Genomic DNA, 17628 nt, shown 5'->3' on the forward strand with positions numbered 1-17628 from the left:
AAATGGTAGTTTATACACTAAGAACACTTGGGAAAGAATAATGTCATTAAAATAATTAAGTTTAAAACCTTAATAGCAAAGATGGATAACCACTCACACAAACATTTATAATAGAAAATTGTGGGAACTAGCCTGAATGCTTAAGAAATAGTATGATGGAACACTAGTAGCCAATATACAATTTGCCTATTACTAAAGGATTATACTAAAAAGATTTCTTCCAGGCAATTGTCACAAAAATAGCTGATCCAGGTTCCATGAAACATCATACCTCAAGGAAATACAGACACAGATACACCATATGCACATCTGTGCAAAAAACCCAGCAAAAAAAAGTAAAACTACATATAACAGAAAGAAGTGTTATTAACTGATCATCAGAAACTTAGACATGGTCAAGATCTGTCATCTGATCTAAGGAAAAGAAGAAAAGACACAAACCATATCATAGCCAAAATCTCTGACTAGGATAAGGTGTAGGAAGAATGAACATTAGATGTGGTACTGAAACAAGAGCATACAGATCCCATCAGAGACTTCCCTAAGCAACAGATGGCCCCCCACCAGCGTCATCTCTGCCTCACCCCAGCACAATGGCTACAGCATGGGTTTTCCTACTTGTCCATTTCTACCCAACAATAGAAAAAAACAAAATGACCCAAACTTTAATTCTATGCTTAGGATCATCATTACCCTATTCAATGCCATCTGTGCTCCCACTCAAAAAGACATTACAAAGTGCTACATTTCCACTTCAAGCCAATGAGGATTAAAAATAGATACTATTGACATTCAAGAACGACACTTGCATTTCCCCACATCTGTACATATGCACTTGTCAAAGCCTAATTATTTTATATACTCTGCCCTATTACCCACATGTTCTTTTGATGAGCAAGATGGCCATAAGACAAGTGTTAAATAAAGTGAATACTTAGTTTAAAACGATTACAGAGAACATATGGAATCCCCTAAAAACTACCCAGTCTTCATATCAACCAATTAATAGGGTAGCATACAGCTTACTTTAAATTCACAGCTAATATGTCATTTAAAACACATCATAAATTTTTCGGTTTACCTTTGATGTCCCTTTAGTAGAAAAATATAAACCAGATCTTCTTAACAGGAAGTAAACCTTTTTCCAGGACTTCTTTCCCTGTTCTTTTGCATGTAAGAAGCCATGGATTTCAGGATATGTGCTTGAACTCAGAAACATCTAGAAAAAAATCCAACCCTTATCATATCAGTGAGACAGTGATACCATAGCTTTAAACTAATCATGTTACAATTTCAAGTATAAATGTGTAAGATCAAATAGCATCCACAATATTACAGAAATCATAATGTATATACAATCAGAAGTATAGCTTTAGGGGGCAAATGCAGCGGCATATCAGGTTAACTTTCCATCTGTGGTGCCAGCATCCTACATGAGCATCTGTTTTAGTCCTGGCTATTCAACTTCTCATCCAGCTCCCTGCTTATGGGGTGGAAAGGGAGTGAAGACCTTGCTTCCACATGGGAGACTTGGAAGTTCCTGGCTATTGGCTTTGGATGTGTCCAGCTCTGGCACAGGTGGCCACTTGTAAAATGAATCAGTAGATGGAAGCTCTCTATTTCTGGCTTTCCTTCTCTCTCTCTGTAATTCTAAACTTCAAGTAAAGGAAATAAATCTTTAAAAAAAATACGTCTTTCAAAAACTCAAAGCAGGTTGCAAAAGAAAACATGTACATAAAATGTACATTCCTAGCAATCAATACTGAAGCAACCATCAAAAGTATAATCTATTCTAATATCCATACAAAATTTGGTAACATCTAAGTGTTACAATGTACTGGTGCTTTTCAATCTTTTTTGTGGCTTCCTCTCTGAATATAGGCTTACTTTACAATCTCACTATGGTAAAAGAAAGACTGCAATCCAAACTTGGATTGTTAAACAGGAAATTAAGGCAAGTTCACCTCCTTGATGAGAGTTAATACTCTTGTTCATCTTCTATGGTTTCCCTGTGATATTGAGCAGAGCAGCTTTTGTTTACTAAAGAGAACTAAAACAGTACATCCAGTCTACCTGCTCTTGCACAAAGTAATCTTGATCCTGAATCATGGCATGCTTGAGTTTGGGCAAGCCTGGCACTGCTTTGACCAACACATACGCTAGAAGTGAAGCTTTGTGAGTTCTGGATGTAGCACTTCTTCATCCTAACGGCTTCCAAGGATGATTCTTGGAAGTTTGCTCTCACATAAAAGAAATGTGGCTACCCTGAGTCCACCTTGGGTGAGCAGCAACTGGAGAAGGTACTCTGTAATGAGACACCATATGAGAAAAAGAGGGGCTCAGGACCACTGAGGCACACTTAGAGAAAAAGCTATCTCAGAACAGTGCCCAGCCACTGACGCAACAGGAGTCAGAGACGACTCACCCAGCTAATAATTTTCTAAAATTCCTGCCCCACAGAATTAGTCACAGCATGTAAATGGGCACCTAAAGCCCATAAGGTTTGAAATCCTTTTTCCTATAGGAATAATTGAGACAGTGAGCTTGTGATGGTCAAAAACACAAGAATGAAAAGGCTAGGACGCAGTCTAGAGTGGGTGTGCTTGGTGCCTGGAATCAGGCAATGGGGATGCATTAGTGTCTCACCGAAAGAAACAGGAAAGCATACGAATAAACAAATGCAAAATGGAAAAACCAAATGAGAAAATTATTAACTAAAACAACGCAACGTACTTTAAAAGGCTACTCCAGGAAATGCTGATAGTAGATATTTACATTTTTTAAAGTAAATTATTACATTTTTTAAATTTAATGAGCCATGGATATTAATTAATTGACATGCAAAACAGGCAAGTAGGTTTTCTAGTTTGAGTGCTTTCCAAGTTATTAAACCAAACCAATTAAATTTTAAAAAGAGAGTCACAGAGGTCACACGAGAAAAAGAAGAAACCTTTTAAAAAGTGGAAACATCGCCTCAGTGGGGAGAAGAGGCTAAGGGCACACGCAGGGCTGGCTGCTTCCAAAGCCTACCATTTCTCTTGTTTTTATAATTTAACATTAAAGCAATATAACCATGTTATAGGAAGATCTGGGAAAGGAGGCAGAAAAGAAAAAAGAATATTCCAAACCACTCCAGTGTATTAATAAAGTGAGAGGCATCCTGACTAAATCTGGGGTCTGGGGATACAGTTGCTGCTGTCATTCACCCCAGATTCTGAAAACTCTGCTCTGGGACTAATCACTTTTCTAAAAATAGTCTGAATAGTGACAATTAAATACAGTCTATTCAAAAGCTCACGGAAAGCAAATCTGCAAAAGACAAACCCATTTAACATAGTCATAGATATGTAAGAAATATTGAAATTTGCTTGTATTAAAGATTAGAGATTACTGAGCAGGACAAGGGGTGGGGGATTGCTCAAGTAGCAGCATTCTAAAGACACTGTTGAATATCAACCTGTGAAGAAAAAAATTCAGAGCTTATGATATAAAATCTGTGCATCAGAATAAAAAAAAATCCCGACATGTTATAATGACTGTGTGTTATAAAATGACTATCTCAAGCCACTCACTAACCACTTGGAAGAAATGAGCTCAACAGACATAAAGCTAGGGATTTTTTTAGCAGAAAAACTAATCTCAATTCAGCTCCTAGTTTTATACAATTATATGCACGAATTTTAGAGCATTAAACAGGTAATAGTGTAGAAATATACTCAATCAATTTTTCCCTATAATGCCTAATATTTTCAACATTAAGAACTGCAGATGTTAATTATGAAAGACAATAGTAAATACATTTTTAAAGGTTTATTTTATTTTTATTGGAAATCCAGATATACAGAGAGGAGGAGACAAAGAGGAAGATCTTTTGTCTGCTGATTCAATCTCCAAGCAGCCGCAATGGCCCAGAGCTATGCTGATCCAAAGCCAGGAGCCTGGAGCCTCTTCAGGGTCTCCCAGGTGGCACAGGTTCCCCCAGGTGCTATAGGTTCCCCCAGGTGGTACAGGTTCCCAAGGCTTTGGGCCACAAGCAAAGAGATGGATTGAAGTAGGGCCACTGGGATTAGAACCGGTATACATATGGGATCCCAGTGCATGCAAGACAAGGAATTTGGCCAACAGGCTACTGCACCTATTTGCAGTTTACAGGAGAGTTAAAAAAAATTGTTAAGAATACTAACATCTTTATACACAGTACAGGATAAAACACTGCAATATGCTTTTCATGAAGCATTCTATGTTTAAAATCTCTCGACAACTGACCAGAATTAGGAAAAGGAATATTGATCCGGCTTTACGAATCTAGAGCAATTTTTACCCAGGTAATTTTCCTATATTAAAATGTAGTCATTCAAGGTATTAAATTTCAAAGTCTGGGCAGGCATCCATATGTTCCTCATACATGCCTTATATTATGTTATTTCTTACGTATTTAACATTACCTGCAAAATCTGTGTGGGGGAAATTTCACCATTGGTTTCAGTTGCAAAAGACACCATATGTTCTGGAAAAAAATACTGACAAAAAGATACAGGTTAAATTATCCCTAAACTCACTTCAGCAAAGAGTCAGTATGATCAATCACCTTTAAGCTGCTCTAAAATTCATTCAAAGTGCTTTTGAAAAGCCTATCCCACGACTCTAACCTCTGGCATCTTCATGATGATGCCTGGAATTGAGCCCAAATGTTATCAAGTATACCCCCAGATGATGCTGATGCAGGGAGTTACAAACCACTGCAGTAGTATGGACAATGTGCTGAGACCCACCTCACTCACATCCTGACACCATTAGACCATTTCCTAAATCAGGCTAACCTCAGGCTCATTAAACAGCAGAAGGTATGCAATGATCACAGCCCACCAACGCAGGAATGAATAATCAATACTGGCCTGGAGAGCTTCAAGTCCCAATTATAAAGCTCATCCAAACCAATTGTTTAAAATCAGTAAGTCTTGGTCCTCATTCCAGAGGTTTTTTTCATTCAGTAGTTCTGGGTAGATAGATCCTGGATTTTGTGTTTTTAACAGGCACTGGGACAGCCGTTGGAAGTTTTATGACCAGATAAGTTTGGGGAAAATCTTTTCTAACATACTTCCTTGAGGACACAGATTCTCAATAACTTTCAATGAACTTTGCTATGAATAAGTTTTGGTCTAAAACTTCTGTGTTTTGTTCATTAGAGCATGGCTGCTAGCATTCCTATCTTCTTTCCACCAAGCTGCCTAGGTTGTGACAACACAAACATCCCCAACCCTCAGTGAAAAAACATTGTTTGGTGTCTATAAAACAAATTTCTGACATTGTTTGATTAAAAAATAAAACCAAAAGTTTGCTATGAAGATATTTCTTAAATGTAATCTTTAAGCTCTTGTTTTTAATAGACTTACAAGAAGATGCTTTCCCTTTAAATCATAACTCTATTTAATTTTTATAAGAACTCCCATTTTCTTTGTCAAAGATTATCCCATTATGTTTCTATTTATAGGTTAAAATAAAAGAGAGCCTAAGAGGTCTGTCAGGGTTTGAAAATATTCTATTATGGTACATATTATATATTTTTTCATAAAGCATCATTTCAATCCAATTATTCAAAACTAAGTGTAAAAATATACTACAGTTGCAGAGACAAAAACAATTTAAAATAATGAGCCCAAAGGCAATTCTGACTCCTCAAGATTCCTAGTCTTCATTAGAATGTGACATATGTTTATTTTCTTTTAAAGAGAACTATAATGAAAGCAGTATTTACTTGATAAAGCACTGGTCTTTATCTTATTTCCACTTAGCTTGGGGATTATTGCTCTGAAAACAAAATAATTTGAAAGAGCAAGATCTATGTCAATCTCGAATTCCAGGCTAAATTAAATAGTCCAATCATCCAACCCTTACTTTATAAGGGTTTTCATCTAAATTTCCTAAATTCTATCAAAAGTGTTAAGCTATAATATTTTAGAATCCTTCTGAAAATCTGTAATAATCAGTTTCTCAAACATGCATTTTTTTCTAAAAACACAAGAGAAAAAAGCAATGGTTCCCCAAAACCAGTTTGTATGTATGTTTGTTTGTTTTTTGCATTCATTCTAAAATGAATCAAATTTGTGTGAATTCAGACTTAATCAGTTTGACTAAGAAACAGTTCCTGAGTTTATGCTTTATTGTCTGGTTATTGCTAGAACAGGGAGAAATGTCACCATAATTTTAAAGAAACCAGAATCATTACCCACAATTTACCAAATAGGATGATTTCATGTATTGTGACTTCTGTTTACATAAAATTTCACCAATTCATGTATTTTTTCCATAACGTTTCATGAAAATTTAACTTACCATTGGGTTTTTAAAGAATTCATATTTGGCATAATTTTTTCTAAAGAACAACTTATTGTCTTCGTCCATTCCCCAGTTAGATAGCACTTCGGTCACTAGTTCATGGTCTTCTATTATTCTTTCTGAAAACCATAGTGAGAATTTTGACAGATATAAAATCATACACAAAAGACTTCAGAAAGTTCATGGCAAAATGGAAATAAAGACAATGTTCGTTTTTTTTTAAGACAATGCTAACTTTTCTTAAACTTTTAAAATTTCATTCATTCATATATCACATCTACATATATTCCCATACAAAATACAAAATATGTTTTGTCTTTAGTCAACATGAAAACTCAATTAAATCCTGAAATAGCCAATGCTGAATCAGTAATGCTGAGCTTATTACCAAGTAGATTCTTACCTGAAAGTACAAATACATTAAAATGTCACAATGAACTTTTTGCCAATTCTTGATCTCATTTGGTTACTCTCTAAATTATCATTTAAGTTTGACAACAAGCCTGCAGTAAATATATGGGAAGTAGTTTTTTCCTTAACTCATCATGGTGTCAAAATTAAAATATTCGTTTCAAGGTTGAATGATTCACCTCATTAAGAGATGGAGAATATTGACAGGTTCAATCTGCATTTTAAATGTATACCTTGGATCCTTTAAAAAGGATGAACGCTTTACAAGGAAAACTTTAGCAAAGGCAGAAACAGTTTGGGAAGGAACACAATTCCTCTTACATTTCATATTTCTAAAATTAATATTAAGGAAAATAGGTAGGATGAAGGGCACTTAAATGAAGTAAGCAAGGGTAGCTCTAAAGCAGTAAAAATAACATGAAAAATTTCAATTTAAATAAGAAATTGTGATAATGTTCATAGCAGTACTATTAATAATAAATCTAAACTGGAAATTACCTTAGTACTTCTAGACACAGAAATGAATAAATGACATAAAAGCACACATTGGAATATACACTACCATGACCTATAACAGTATGCATGAATTTCACAAGTGCAATGTTAAAGGAAAAGTCAGACACAAATAGTACATATTGTGTGAATCCTCTTACCTAACATTCAAAACAGAGAAACTGCACCTTCATAGAAACATTGGGTAAGTAGCAAGATGAAAGGGATTTCTAGAGTAATGGTAACACTGCAGTTTTTAAACTGGGTGTTGGATATTTAGCATAGGCAATATTTGAGAATTCACTAAGTTGTCCACATATGTTTTGCTCAAGTTTTGCTGTATAAAATGTCATATTTCAGTAACACATAAAAAAAATTGTAAAATTATCAATGCACAAGAAGAAATGGGAAATAACCAAAAAAGGAATATGGAAATTTTCTGCATTTTTAGTGTGTCTAGGACCTCTCAAAAAAGTATCTGTGTCTCAGAAATTCAACACTTGCTAATGATCTGTGACCTTCAACCCCCAAACCCTTGAAAGTAATGCCACACTTTAAAAGAAGCTTATTCATCTGGAAGGAAGTTCTTGTAAGAGTGCTCAATGAATATGGATGAGTGTGAGTTCAGAGTGCACCAACACTTGGGTTCTGTTCCTAAGTCTGATCACTCCTTTTCTGTCTCATTGACTGGCTCCCCTCACTCCTCTCTTAAGACTCAGTCCTTGGCTCAACTGCTTCCATCCCCTTTGTCTTAACCACTTCAACCTCTTCAGTCGCCACATCTGTTGAAATGCTGGTGTAAATCATTTAGCTAACATTTCTTTCACTCCTGGATCATTGCTAAGAGATTCTCTGGTTGCTCAGTTTGTCTAAAATCAATGTTAGAATGGAAATTCTTCAAAATAGTAAAACAGAGAATTCCCATGACACAGTCAGTCTCATTTCTCAGTATATACTCCAAAGAAGTGACAGCCAAGATTGGGTGAAATACCTGCAAACCTATGCTCACAGCAGTATTATTCACAGCAGGAAAACCTGGAAGCAACACAACCATCAATATTGAATGAATAAACAAAATACATTCACACAATGGAGAATGCAGGCTTAAAATGGAAATTCTTTCATGTGCTTCAATACGGATAAATCTTAAAGTTGACGTGTAAGTAAATACGGCAGATACAAATGGCAAATACTGAATGACTCCATTTAGTTGAGGTAATTACAATCATTTAATGAATAGAGGCAATGAAGGAGAAAACAGTAGTTGAGGATAAAGAGAAACAGGAGTTATTGTTTAAGGGGCACAGAATGTCAGTTTGGAAGACAAAGTTCTAGCAACAACCGGTGACTGTGATATAGCGATGTAAACAATGTCACTGAATAGCACCCTTAAAAATAGATGAAATGGTAGGTTTTATGTTATGTACATTTACCAAAATGAATAAATAAATAAATAAAAGAACTTTAAACATAACAAGGCCATTTCATTTTTTTCTCAAACTGTTTTTTCCATTAAATTTTCTGAACTCTATGTCTCTTAATGTTATTTTCAGCACGCCCTTTTAAACAACATAGAGTTAAGACTACTGCATTTTCTCCATTTCTGATTCCTGTCACCTCAAGGTATCAGACATTCTCCTTTCCAAGGTCTCTCAACCAGCGCACAACCCCATTCCCTAATTTCCTGTTTCAGTTGACAATTTCACTTTTTCTTCTATAGCCTCTAATGAGTTTGACTCATACCCTCAAATATAAGAATACCAAAAGATCAAAACTCTTGAAGTTTACAATCCCTCAAGTCCAAAATCCTGAAAATTTATTCCAGCATAAATAATTGTTAAAGTCTTTAAAAGATCTTGTTCACATCTCTAAAGAAAGATTAATTTGAGAAACATAAAAATATGACAGAACACTTCATAGCCACTTTATCCAACAAAACCTACAAAAATATATATTTTAGCAGGTATAAAACTCAGGTACAATAATTACAGGTGAGCCATATTCATTAAGAAATTGAGCAAAAAGTGAATTGTACAAATGTGTTATTATTAGTTATGTGCCTCCAGCTTTCTAAACCAGATGATGGAACATCAAAGCCTTGTGAAAGTACTGATGAAAAGTGAGGATACATAAGCATCATACCTCATGTGCATGTATGTACACATGAACTTAATGTATGCAACTGTCCAAAACCCAAATCCTTAAATATCATTTCCTTAATAAACAAAGTTTCACTTTTCAATGCACATACAGAATACTCACCCATGAAATCAATATTGTGAAAGTGATCAGGCATTTTCACAGTTAAATTTATAAAAGGCGCATGAAACCAATTAAAACTTTCTAAAGACCAAAAAAAAATGTATCCCTCTAGTATTAATCAGAATACAGAGATGAATGCACAGTACAGGGAAATGCAAAGAACAATGCTACCAGCCACCCAGGAAACACTCAACAGATACATTCAAAATGACTGTTACAAGGTTTCTGGGAGTTTTGTTCCAGCTAACATGATGCAGCTACTTGCAAATAACTAAAAACTCACCAATTCCTCCCAGAAATGATCTTTAAATCTCTGTTCTGCAACCTGCTTTAATAAGAATGTGGCTTTCAGGATTTCAACATTCAATATTGTAGCCTCTGAGGATTGTGACTTTTATGAGTTTTAACTTTTACAGATATTTAATTGCTTGACCGCACAATATTCAGGATTAGCTAGCTTTTGTCCCTGTGGTGGACTGTACCTAAGGGGATTAATAAAGGAAGTGTAGCAGAAATTAATATGCTTATAGGTAGAAACAGAGAGAAGTATGGCCCCAATGCATGCATCACAAGGATGGAATTAGTGAGTGAAGTGGCTGCTAATTTCCTACTTTGTTGGAAGACACCTCAGTGGGAGCAAGATGGACTTGTGAAATTCTCCAAAGACACCTATTGTAAGACTGGAGGGAAGGAAAACTGGGGAGGGGAGGGGAATTGGGGAGGAGAAAGGGAGACCCCAGTGCCTACGAAACTGTGTCATAAAGCAATAAAAATAATAAAAAAAAAAAAGAAAGAAAAAGGCTCTAAGGTTTGGAACTCATTAAGATCATTTAGTAAGTTATTTAAATTAACTGGGGGATGTGGGGTTGAGATAACATAGTTTAGAGGCTTCATAGCAAAAACATTAAGAGTGGCAGGAGTTTCCAGAAAATTAAAAAAAAAAAGTTTGGCAAGAGTTAAATAAAAACCTCTCTTTTGACTTACATTTCCCAACAGGATGTTGAGGGTCTGACTGTAGGTCTAAATTCTCACCTAGGAATAGTATGCCTATATGAAACTCACAGATAGAAACTGAAATGATTAATTACCTCAACTAAGAACAATCCAAGGCACAAATAATAGGAGATTAAAACATTTGCAATACAAAAGACAGGAGACTCAAAGCAAAGAAATGCATTCAAGTTACAGTTACCTCTGCATGTCTCAATCCCAAGGCTATCTTATTCTTTTACTAAATTTGGGTAATATCGGGAATAGGCTGAATAACAGCCCTCAAGTTACAAGAGCCCCATCTCTGGAATCTTTAATTGTAATATTATATGACAAAGTCTTCACAGATAACTTTTTTAAAAAATATATTCAATAATTTGAAATTTGTATTGCTGAGAGGTAAGTCTTCAATCCAATGTTTTCCCAAGTGGCTGTAACAGCCAGGGGTGGGTCAGATCAAAGTAAGAGCAAGGCACTTCCTTCACATCTCCCACATGGGTAGCATGGGCGCAAACATTTACCACTGCTTTTCCTAGGAGCAGAAGAGGAACATCAAGGACACGGACCAGAGCCCACCTGGAATGCCAGCAACTCATTCAGTGGATTTACACACTACGCCACAATGCCCGAACCCAAATCAAGGCTGCTGAAGCAAGGAAATTTTCCTGGGTTAACCAGGTGGTTCCTAAATCCAACCACAAGCATTCTTTTTTTTTAAATTTTTATTATATAGTTCCACAGGCTCAGGGATTTTTCCTTCTACTGTCCCTTTCTCCTCCCTACCTTCCACTGTTTTCCCCTATTTTATTACAATAGTATAGTCCTTCAACAAAAGGCACAACTCCAACACTTTGCTACTTATGCATTCTTATAAGAGTGAGGAAGAAACAGATTTGATACAGACAAAAGAGTAAACAGCAATGAGATCCTGGAGGCCAGAATTCAAGTTGGGCAACCACAAGCTGAAGAACAGTAGCAGTCACCAGAAGCTGGGAGTGGCAAGCACCACATTCCTCCAGAGTTTCCAGAAGGAGGGAGACACTTTACAACCAAGTAAAGAATGCATTTCCATTTGTTCACTTCCCTTCTGTCATTACAGAATGGTAATTCCCTTTAAAAAATCAATCTGTGTTTATCTGGAATGAAGACACACACACACACACACACACACACACACACACACACACACACACGGGGTGGTGGGAAGAGGGGTGTGAGAGAGAGGAGAGTCCGTTCATTGCACAATCTGTTGGTTAACTCCTCCAACACCAGGAGCTGGGCCAAGTTAATGCCTCCAACACCAGGAGCTGGGCCAGGGAAAACCAGGAGTCCCACAGAGGTGTCAATGACTCAAGTTATTATCTGCTGCCTCATGGAATATACATTAGCAGGAAGCTTCAATGGGAAGCAGAACCCAGAACCAAAGCCAGGCATTCTAGTATGGGATATAGGTAATTCAAGCCACGTCTTTTAGCCACTAGGTTACAAGAAATGATCTATTTCTTCTACTGAAGCTACAAAGCTTCTGATAATTTGTTATTGTGTCCACAGGAAATTAACATATTATCAAGTAGGCAAATTATATTTTCATCTTACAGATAGAAACTGAAGTTTAGAAAGGCCAATATGCCCAGGTGGAATGTCAGCTTTGTATTGATGCTCTCTCACTAGCACAACATCCATTCTGCCTTTATAAACATCCCCACCTGCCAGGCATCTCCTGTCCCTCTGCTGGCTCTGTTTCCATCCCACGCATTCTCTCTATATCAGCCAACATCATTTCATCATGTTCTTGTAGTTCTCATGTTTCAGTTTCATCAATTTCTTTTATTCCAAAATGTGTTAATAAATGGTTCCTAGTTAATTGAAAATAAAAACCACATTTTGAATATAACAAAATAATAGGCCAGCTTTTAATTTTATCATACTTATTATTTCATGAAAGTAACACAAACCATTTTAATTTGGATTTTTTTCATGAAAGTAACATAAATCATTTTAGTTTGGATTTTGTCGGAAAAGAAAATATAAATAGTGTTGCAGAAGCAAGCTGTATTTGAAAAGCCGGGTACTCTAATATATGTGGTCATAAAGAAGTGAATCCAGTAAGGGGTTCTGCTGAAACCTGCAAATGAAAGGATGTCAATCTAGAAAGAAAAAATAAGGAATAAAACATTTAGAGAATATTTTACAGAATTAGAATATTAAATGTTTAAACTATGAAATTATTAACATAAAGAGAATATTCTGATGACCTTAAGAAGAAATATGTCTTTATAAATATATAAAGGCATGAACACTCGATACAGTTCTTAGTTACTCTTGCGATGTCCACTTTGATTTTACCTGCCCTACTTCCTATCCAGACTCTTGCTGATGCACACTTTGGTAAACAATAAATGATGGCTCAAGTACTTGGGTCCATGTTACCAATAACTAAAGAAACCCAAATACAGTCCAGACTCCTGGCTTGAGCCTGGCCAGCTCAGTCTTTTGGAAACTGAACCAGAAAATGGAAGATGTCTGTCTGTTTTCTGCCTCCCTGCCTTTTAGGCATAAGTAAGAGAAAAGCAAAATATCAAAAACCAGAGCATTTGTGAGAATGTAAACAGCAGATGTTCCATTCCTTCAAAAAAATCCTCTGGCATTATTTTATTGAAAATTCAGATAGCATACATCGGCAGCAAATAAAAGTCCAGAGGACCAAATGTAGCTATAGTTTTTCTTTTTTACCTTAAGCACTGGCTTAATAATGGGGATCAGATTTGATTATCACATGTCTTTTAAAAAATTGTATTAGCTATTCTTTGTAAATTTATGTATCATAATCCAAACTTAGGTGTACTGTCATACATCATCTCCTAAACAAGCTCATTATGTTAAAGAATTAATGGTACCACAATCCAAACAATCCTGGAAGGGTATATAACTGATCACAAGTCAATCACATCTTATAAACAAAGTTGTTTTTTTTTAATGCAGATGGTTTATTAAATATAAACCTTAGCAGACAAAGTTTAACAGGAAGAGACAATCTAGGTAGATGGATTACCTCGAAAGGAAAAAGAAGAATGCTCAAAAAGGAGGTAAAACATCACTGAAGACTCTTATTTTTGCCCAAGCATAGTTATAAAACACCATTACCAAGACCCAATAAAGCAAAACACCTAACACCAAGCCCCACAGCCCAGTAAACGTTCCTTGACTCTTCTCCTTTAGCTTCACCCTATAATCAAGCAAATTTTAGCCAACAAGGTAATTCTATTGAAGTATTTATAACATGTATTTTTAAACACGTAAAAGACACCATGATCAATCCTGCAACTAGGAGCTTTTGGTTGCAATGCTCAAAGCCCAAAATGAACACAATTTTGGAGTTAGCATCTTGGAAATGACCCCAGGTAGTCTTCACATAAATTCATCATCATTATTTTTAAAGACATTATTTATTTTTACTTTATATAATCTATCCAAAACACTAGATTAAATGCACTAATAAAATGTTACAGGAACAAATATAGTTTAAAAAGCTTTCTGAAAATGAATTATTATTCTCAAATGCCACTGTAACATAAGTAAAAATAACAATCAAGAATTGGGGAAAAGAGAAAACAAGCTTCAAAATGACTTTCTAATGCTTTTGAAAAACAAAATAACATATTGCTTAAGTTTTATTTTTGTTGCTAATGGAATGGTAAGGTCTTACAGCAATAAAAAATATTACCAAATAACGATAAATATCTCTAATTTAATTTTCTATTAAATGTTCAGGAACTTCTTCTTTAAAAGAGAAAAAAAAACAAGAGAAAAAGAAGAAAAGTTTCTTCTGAAACTGTTGATTTAACTTCAAAGTCTTTTTAAAAACCTCAATCCTCCAAGAATGGAAAGTGCTCACCTGTGACCTTCTGCTTGGATTTCTTGGCTGAATCTACTGAAAGTACAGCATAGGGCTCAAATAGAAACCTGAGTCCCTACTCTTCTCATCACTTGATAAGAGAAGAAACAAAAGTGGCTTTTACCTCTAATTCACCCAGAAAACAATTCTTTGTATGCCTTTGTTACAGGAAACTCCAGGAGACAAATGGTCCTTGTACTACTCTGTGCTGGGTAGAAACTACATACATTTTGTCAATCTTATTTTCAGATAAAAATGAACAGCTTCTGACCAAGCAAAACAAAGAGCGCAGAAGCAAAGAATAAAACAGGGCTCAATTTCTAAAAGGTTCCTTAACCTAAGAATACTACTTAATGCCAGCAGGATCCCCCAGAAAATTGCCACTGCCAGATTCAACTCCCCTAGTGCAATAATAGGAAAATAGTGACACTTCAGGGTGATGGTGATAAAAGCCTTGCAGTTCATTCTTCAGCAAATCCAGTCTTTGTATTAGCTCTAATCCAACAATAACAAATTATTTTCATAGAAAGCCTTATTTTTTTGCACAACAATGTTTGCATTTAGATGATTATAGGCAGGCTGGGTAAGTATCTGAAGAGTTTAGAAGCAGCTTATGTAATTTTCAAATTACTCTATGCATCCTTTAAAGACTCAGAATAAAATTCCATCTGGGATGGAATTTTAACAAGTCACTAGCAAGTGACTTGTTACTTTGCTTCCAAGTCTTTTCCTTCTGTGTACTTTATAATTCATTCAAGAATAACTTGAAAACTTCTTCAAAATTCAGCACATCTTAGTTACAAACATACTTATTTGTCTTAAACCCTAGTAAGCAGGGTCCTGTTGTCATGGGACTGCTGCTTGATTTTGGCAATGCAGTCATTATTAACAAGGCTATAGATAATGTTATGGAAACGAACAAAAAAGGGAGACATTTTAGACCCAAAAAAGACTTCAGAAAAATCATCTGATTTAGAACAGTTTTATATATTGACCTTACTGCTTTTTTCTCTGATTACTAAAATAATGTTTCCGTTAGAGAAAATTTTACCACTGATAATATATTAAACTTTCCAAACAGGAATAAGTATCCAATTTTTTTGTATATCCCTTTCATGCCTGTTTCTGTGGGTCTACTCATGCCTATGCGTATACAATGCTCCTGGAATTTAGGAAATGTTGTACCTGCTTAGTCATTGTGACTATGCAAGTATCATCATCAATTTCATGTATTTGTTTCTATCAGTCTTCAGAGGAAACACTTAGGAGAGCAAGAGCTGCGTAACACAACATTCTACTGATGACCCATAATTTCTAGTACTCTCCTGTTATACATTAGGATTTTCTTTTGTAACTAAACCATACTATATTCAACCTGCTTTACAAATTCCTATATTCAATGCCTGCTTAAACTAATTATTTGCTGCACCACCTGCAGCATATCTCATGGGAGCATCACACAGCAAGGTACAATTCTTTGCTAACACTTTCTTTGTCTCCTGCACTTCTCTGTGGCCTTCAGGCAAGGGATACCTGTATAAGAACAGGTGTTACCAGCAAGTATCCTGATCATCCCAAGAAACAGCTTCAGAAGCAATATTCTGCACCAAAGGGCTGGCATACGGAAGAGGCAGATGCATTTCCAATCCTCCCCTCACATGGAAAATGCACAAAGATTAATATGGGATACCTTCAAAACAATCCACCTGCAGAAAGACGAATGTGGGATGTCTCCAATGGCTTTTCTATCTCAACTCTCCCCACACAGTGGTACTTGGCCAGCTATTACTCAACTTAGGCAGCCGAGACATCTCATCTTTATTCTGTTTTCATTGGTATTTTCAAGAAATGTCTAGGGAATACATCTTCCTACTATTTTTTTTATAAATGATAACCAGCATTCTTCTTTAAATTTTTTTATTATTATTATTTTTTTATTGGAAAGGCGGATATACAGAGAGGAGAGGCAGAGAGGAAGATCTTCCGTCCCATCATTCACTCCCCAAGTGAGCGCAACGGCCAATGCTATGCCGATCCGAAGCCAGGAGCCTCTTCCAGGTCTCCCACGCGGGTGCAGGGTCCCAAGGCTTCAGGCCGTCCTCTGCTGCTCTCCCGGGCCACAGGCAGGGAGCAGAAAGGGAAGTGGGGCCGCAGGGATAGAACCGGTGCCCATATGGGATCCCGGGCGTGCAAGGTGAGGACCTTAACCACTTGCGCCACCGCGCCGGGCCCCTTCCTACTATTTTAACATCACAATAATTGGGCCTAGCACAATGGCACAGTAGTTAAATCTTCAGCTTGCAAACACTGGGATCCCATATGGGTTCTGGTTCGTGTCTCGGCTGCTTCCATCCAGCTCCTGCTTATTGTGGTCTGGGAGAGCAGCACAGAAGGGCCCCAAATCATAGGATCCTGCACCCGCAAGGGAGACCTGGAAGAAGCTCCTGGCTCCTGGCTTCAAATCAGCTCAGCTTCGGATCAACTAAGCTCTGGCCTTTGCAGTCATTTGAGGATGGGAACCAATGAATGGAAGGTCTTTCTGCCTCTCCTCTGTGTAAATATGCCTTTCCAATAAAAACAAACAAATCAAAAAAAAAAAGCTTCAATAACTAAGCCTTGGAAAATGCACTGTAGTTAGCAAGGCAAAAAAAGGACAGGAAATGGATTCTTGAAAATCTTAACTGAGATGTATAGAAGAATCTGTGGACAGCTGCCTGATGTATAAACAAGAGCAGAGGCACTAAGAGGAGTGAAATCAGGAAGCTAATTTGCAGGCCACAGGGTGTTACAAGCTCCACACAGGATCATGAACCTGCAAGGAGAGCCAGGTCTGCACTCAGAATAACCTTGCAATGGTTGGAGGCAAGAGGACCCCTTGCAATGCTAAGTAATTCTAGAGGAGAGAAATGATGGGATCTGAACTCAGACCATGGAGGATATGAGAATAGATGGGTGGAAAAATCAGTTGAATAAATAGATAAAAGTAGTTATGGGTACTTCTCAAACTGCTGACTAATCAGTACCCATTTCCAGTGGCTATGCCACCAGGATCCTGGCACAGGAGCTCCTGGAAAGAAGTAAGCACAGTGCTACTTGTCCCCAAAACATCACAATTATTTTAACTGTCAACGAGGGTTGTCACTACTCTGAAGACTGCGTGGCTATAAACAGCACAGAATTTGCCATTATAGATCAGCTTCAGAAAAAAGGAAAAACATGTGTGTCTCACTGGCTTATAAAAA

At 36.6% G+C, this 17628-nt stretch overlaps 1 protein-coding gene across 2 annotated transcripts in view; it reads right to left on the bottom strand.

The window, feature by feature from the left end:
• The window catches only part of GRB14 (growth factor receptor bound protein 14), a 122411-nt gene that overhangs the window by 24865 nt on the left and 79918 nt on the right, over positions 1-17628 (bottom strand). For both annotated transcript variants that reach the window (XM_040972043.1, XM_040972044.1), the window contains 3 exons: positions 6334-6455; positions 4446-4520; positions 1082-1219 (listed from right to left, as the gene is read on the bottom strand). In XM_040972043.1, the coding sequence (XP_040827977.1) occupies positions 1082-1219; positions 4446-4520; positions 6334-6455 (335 nt within the window). The remainder of the gene's footprint in view (positions 1-1081; positions 1220-4445; positions 4521-6333; positions 6456-17628) is intronic.

The sequence above is a fragment of the Ochotona curzoniae genome, unplaced genomic scaffold (genome assembly GCF_017591425.1).
Source record: "Ochotona curzoniae isolate NIBS_2020 unplaced genomic scaffold, NIBS_Ocur_1.0 contig_2210, whole genome shotgun sequence".
Classification (NCBI taxonomy): Eukaryota; Metazoa; Chordata; class Mammalia; order Lagomorpha; family Ochotonidae; genus Ochotona; species Ochotona curzoniae.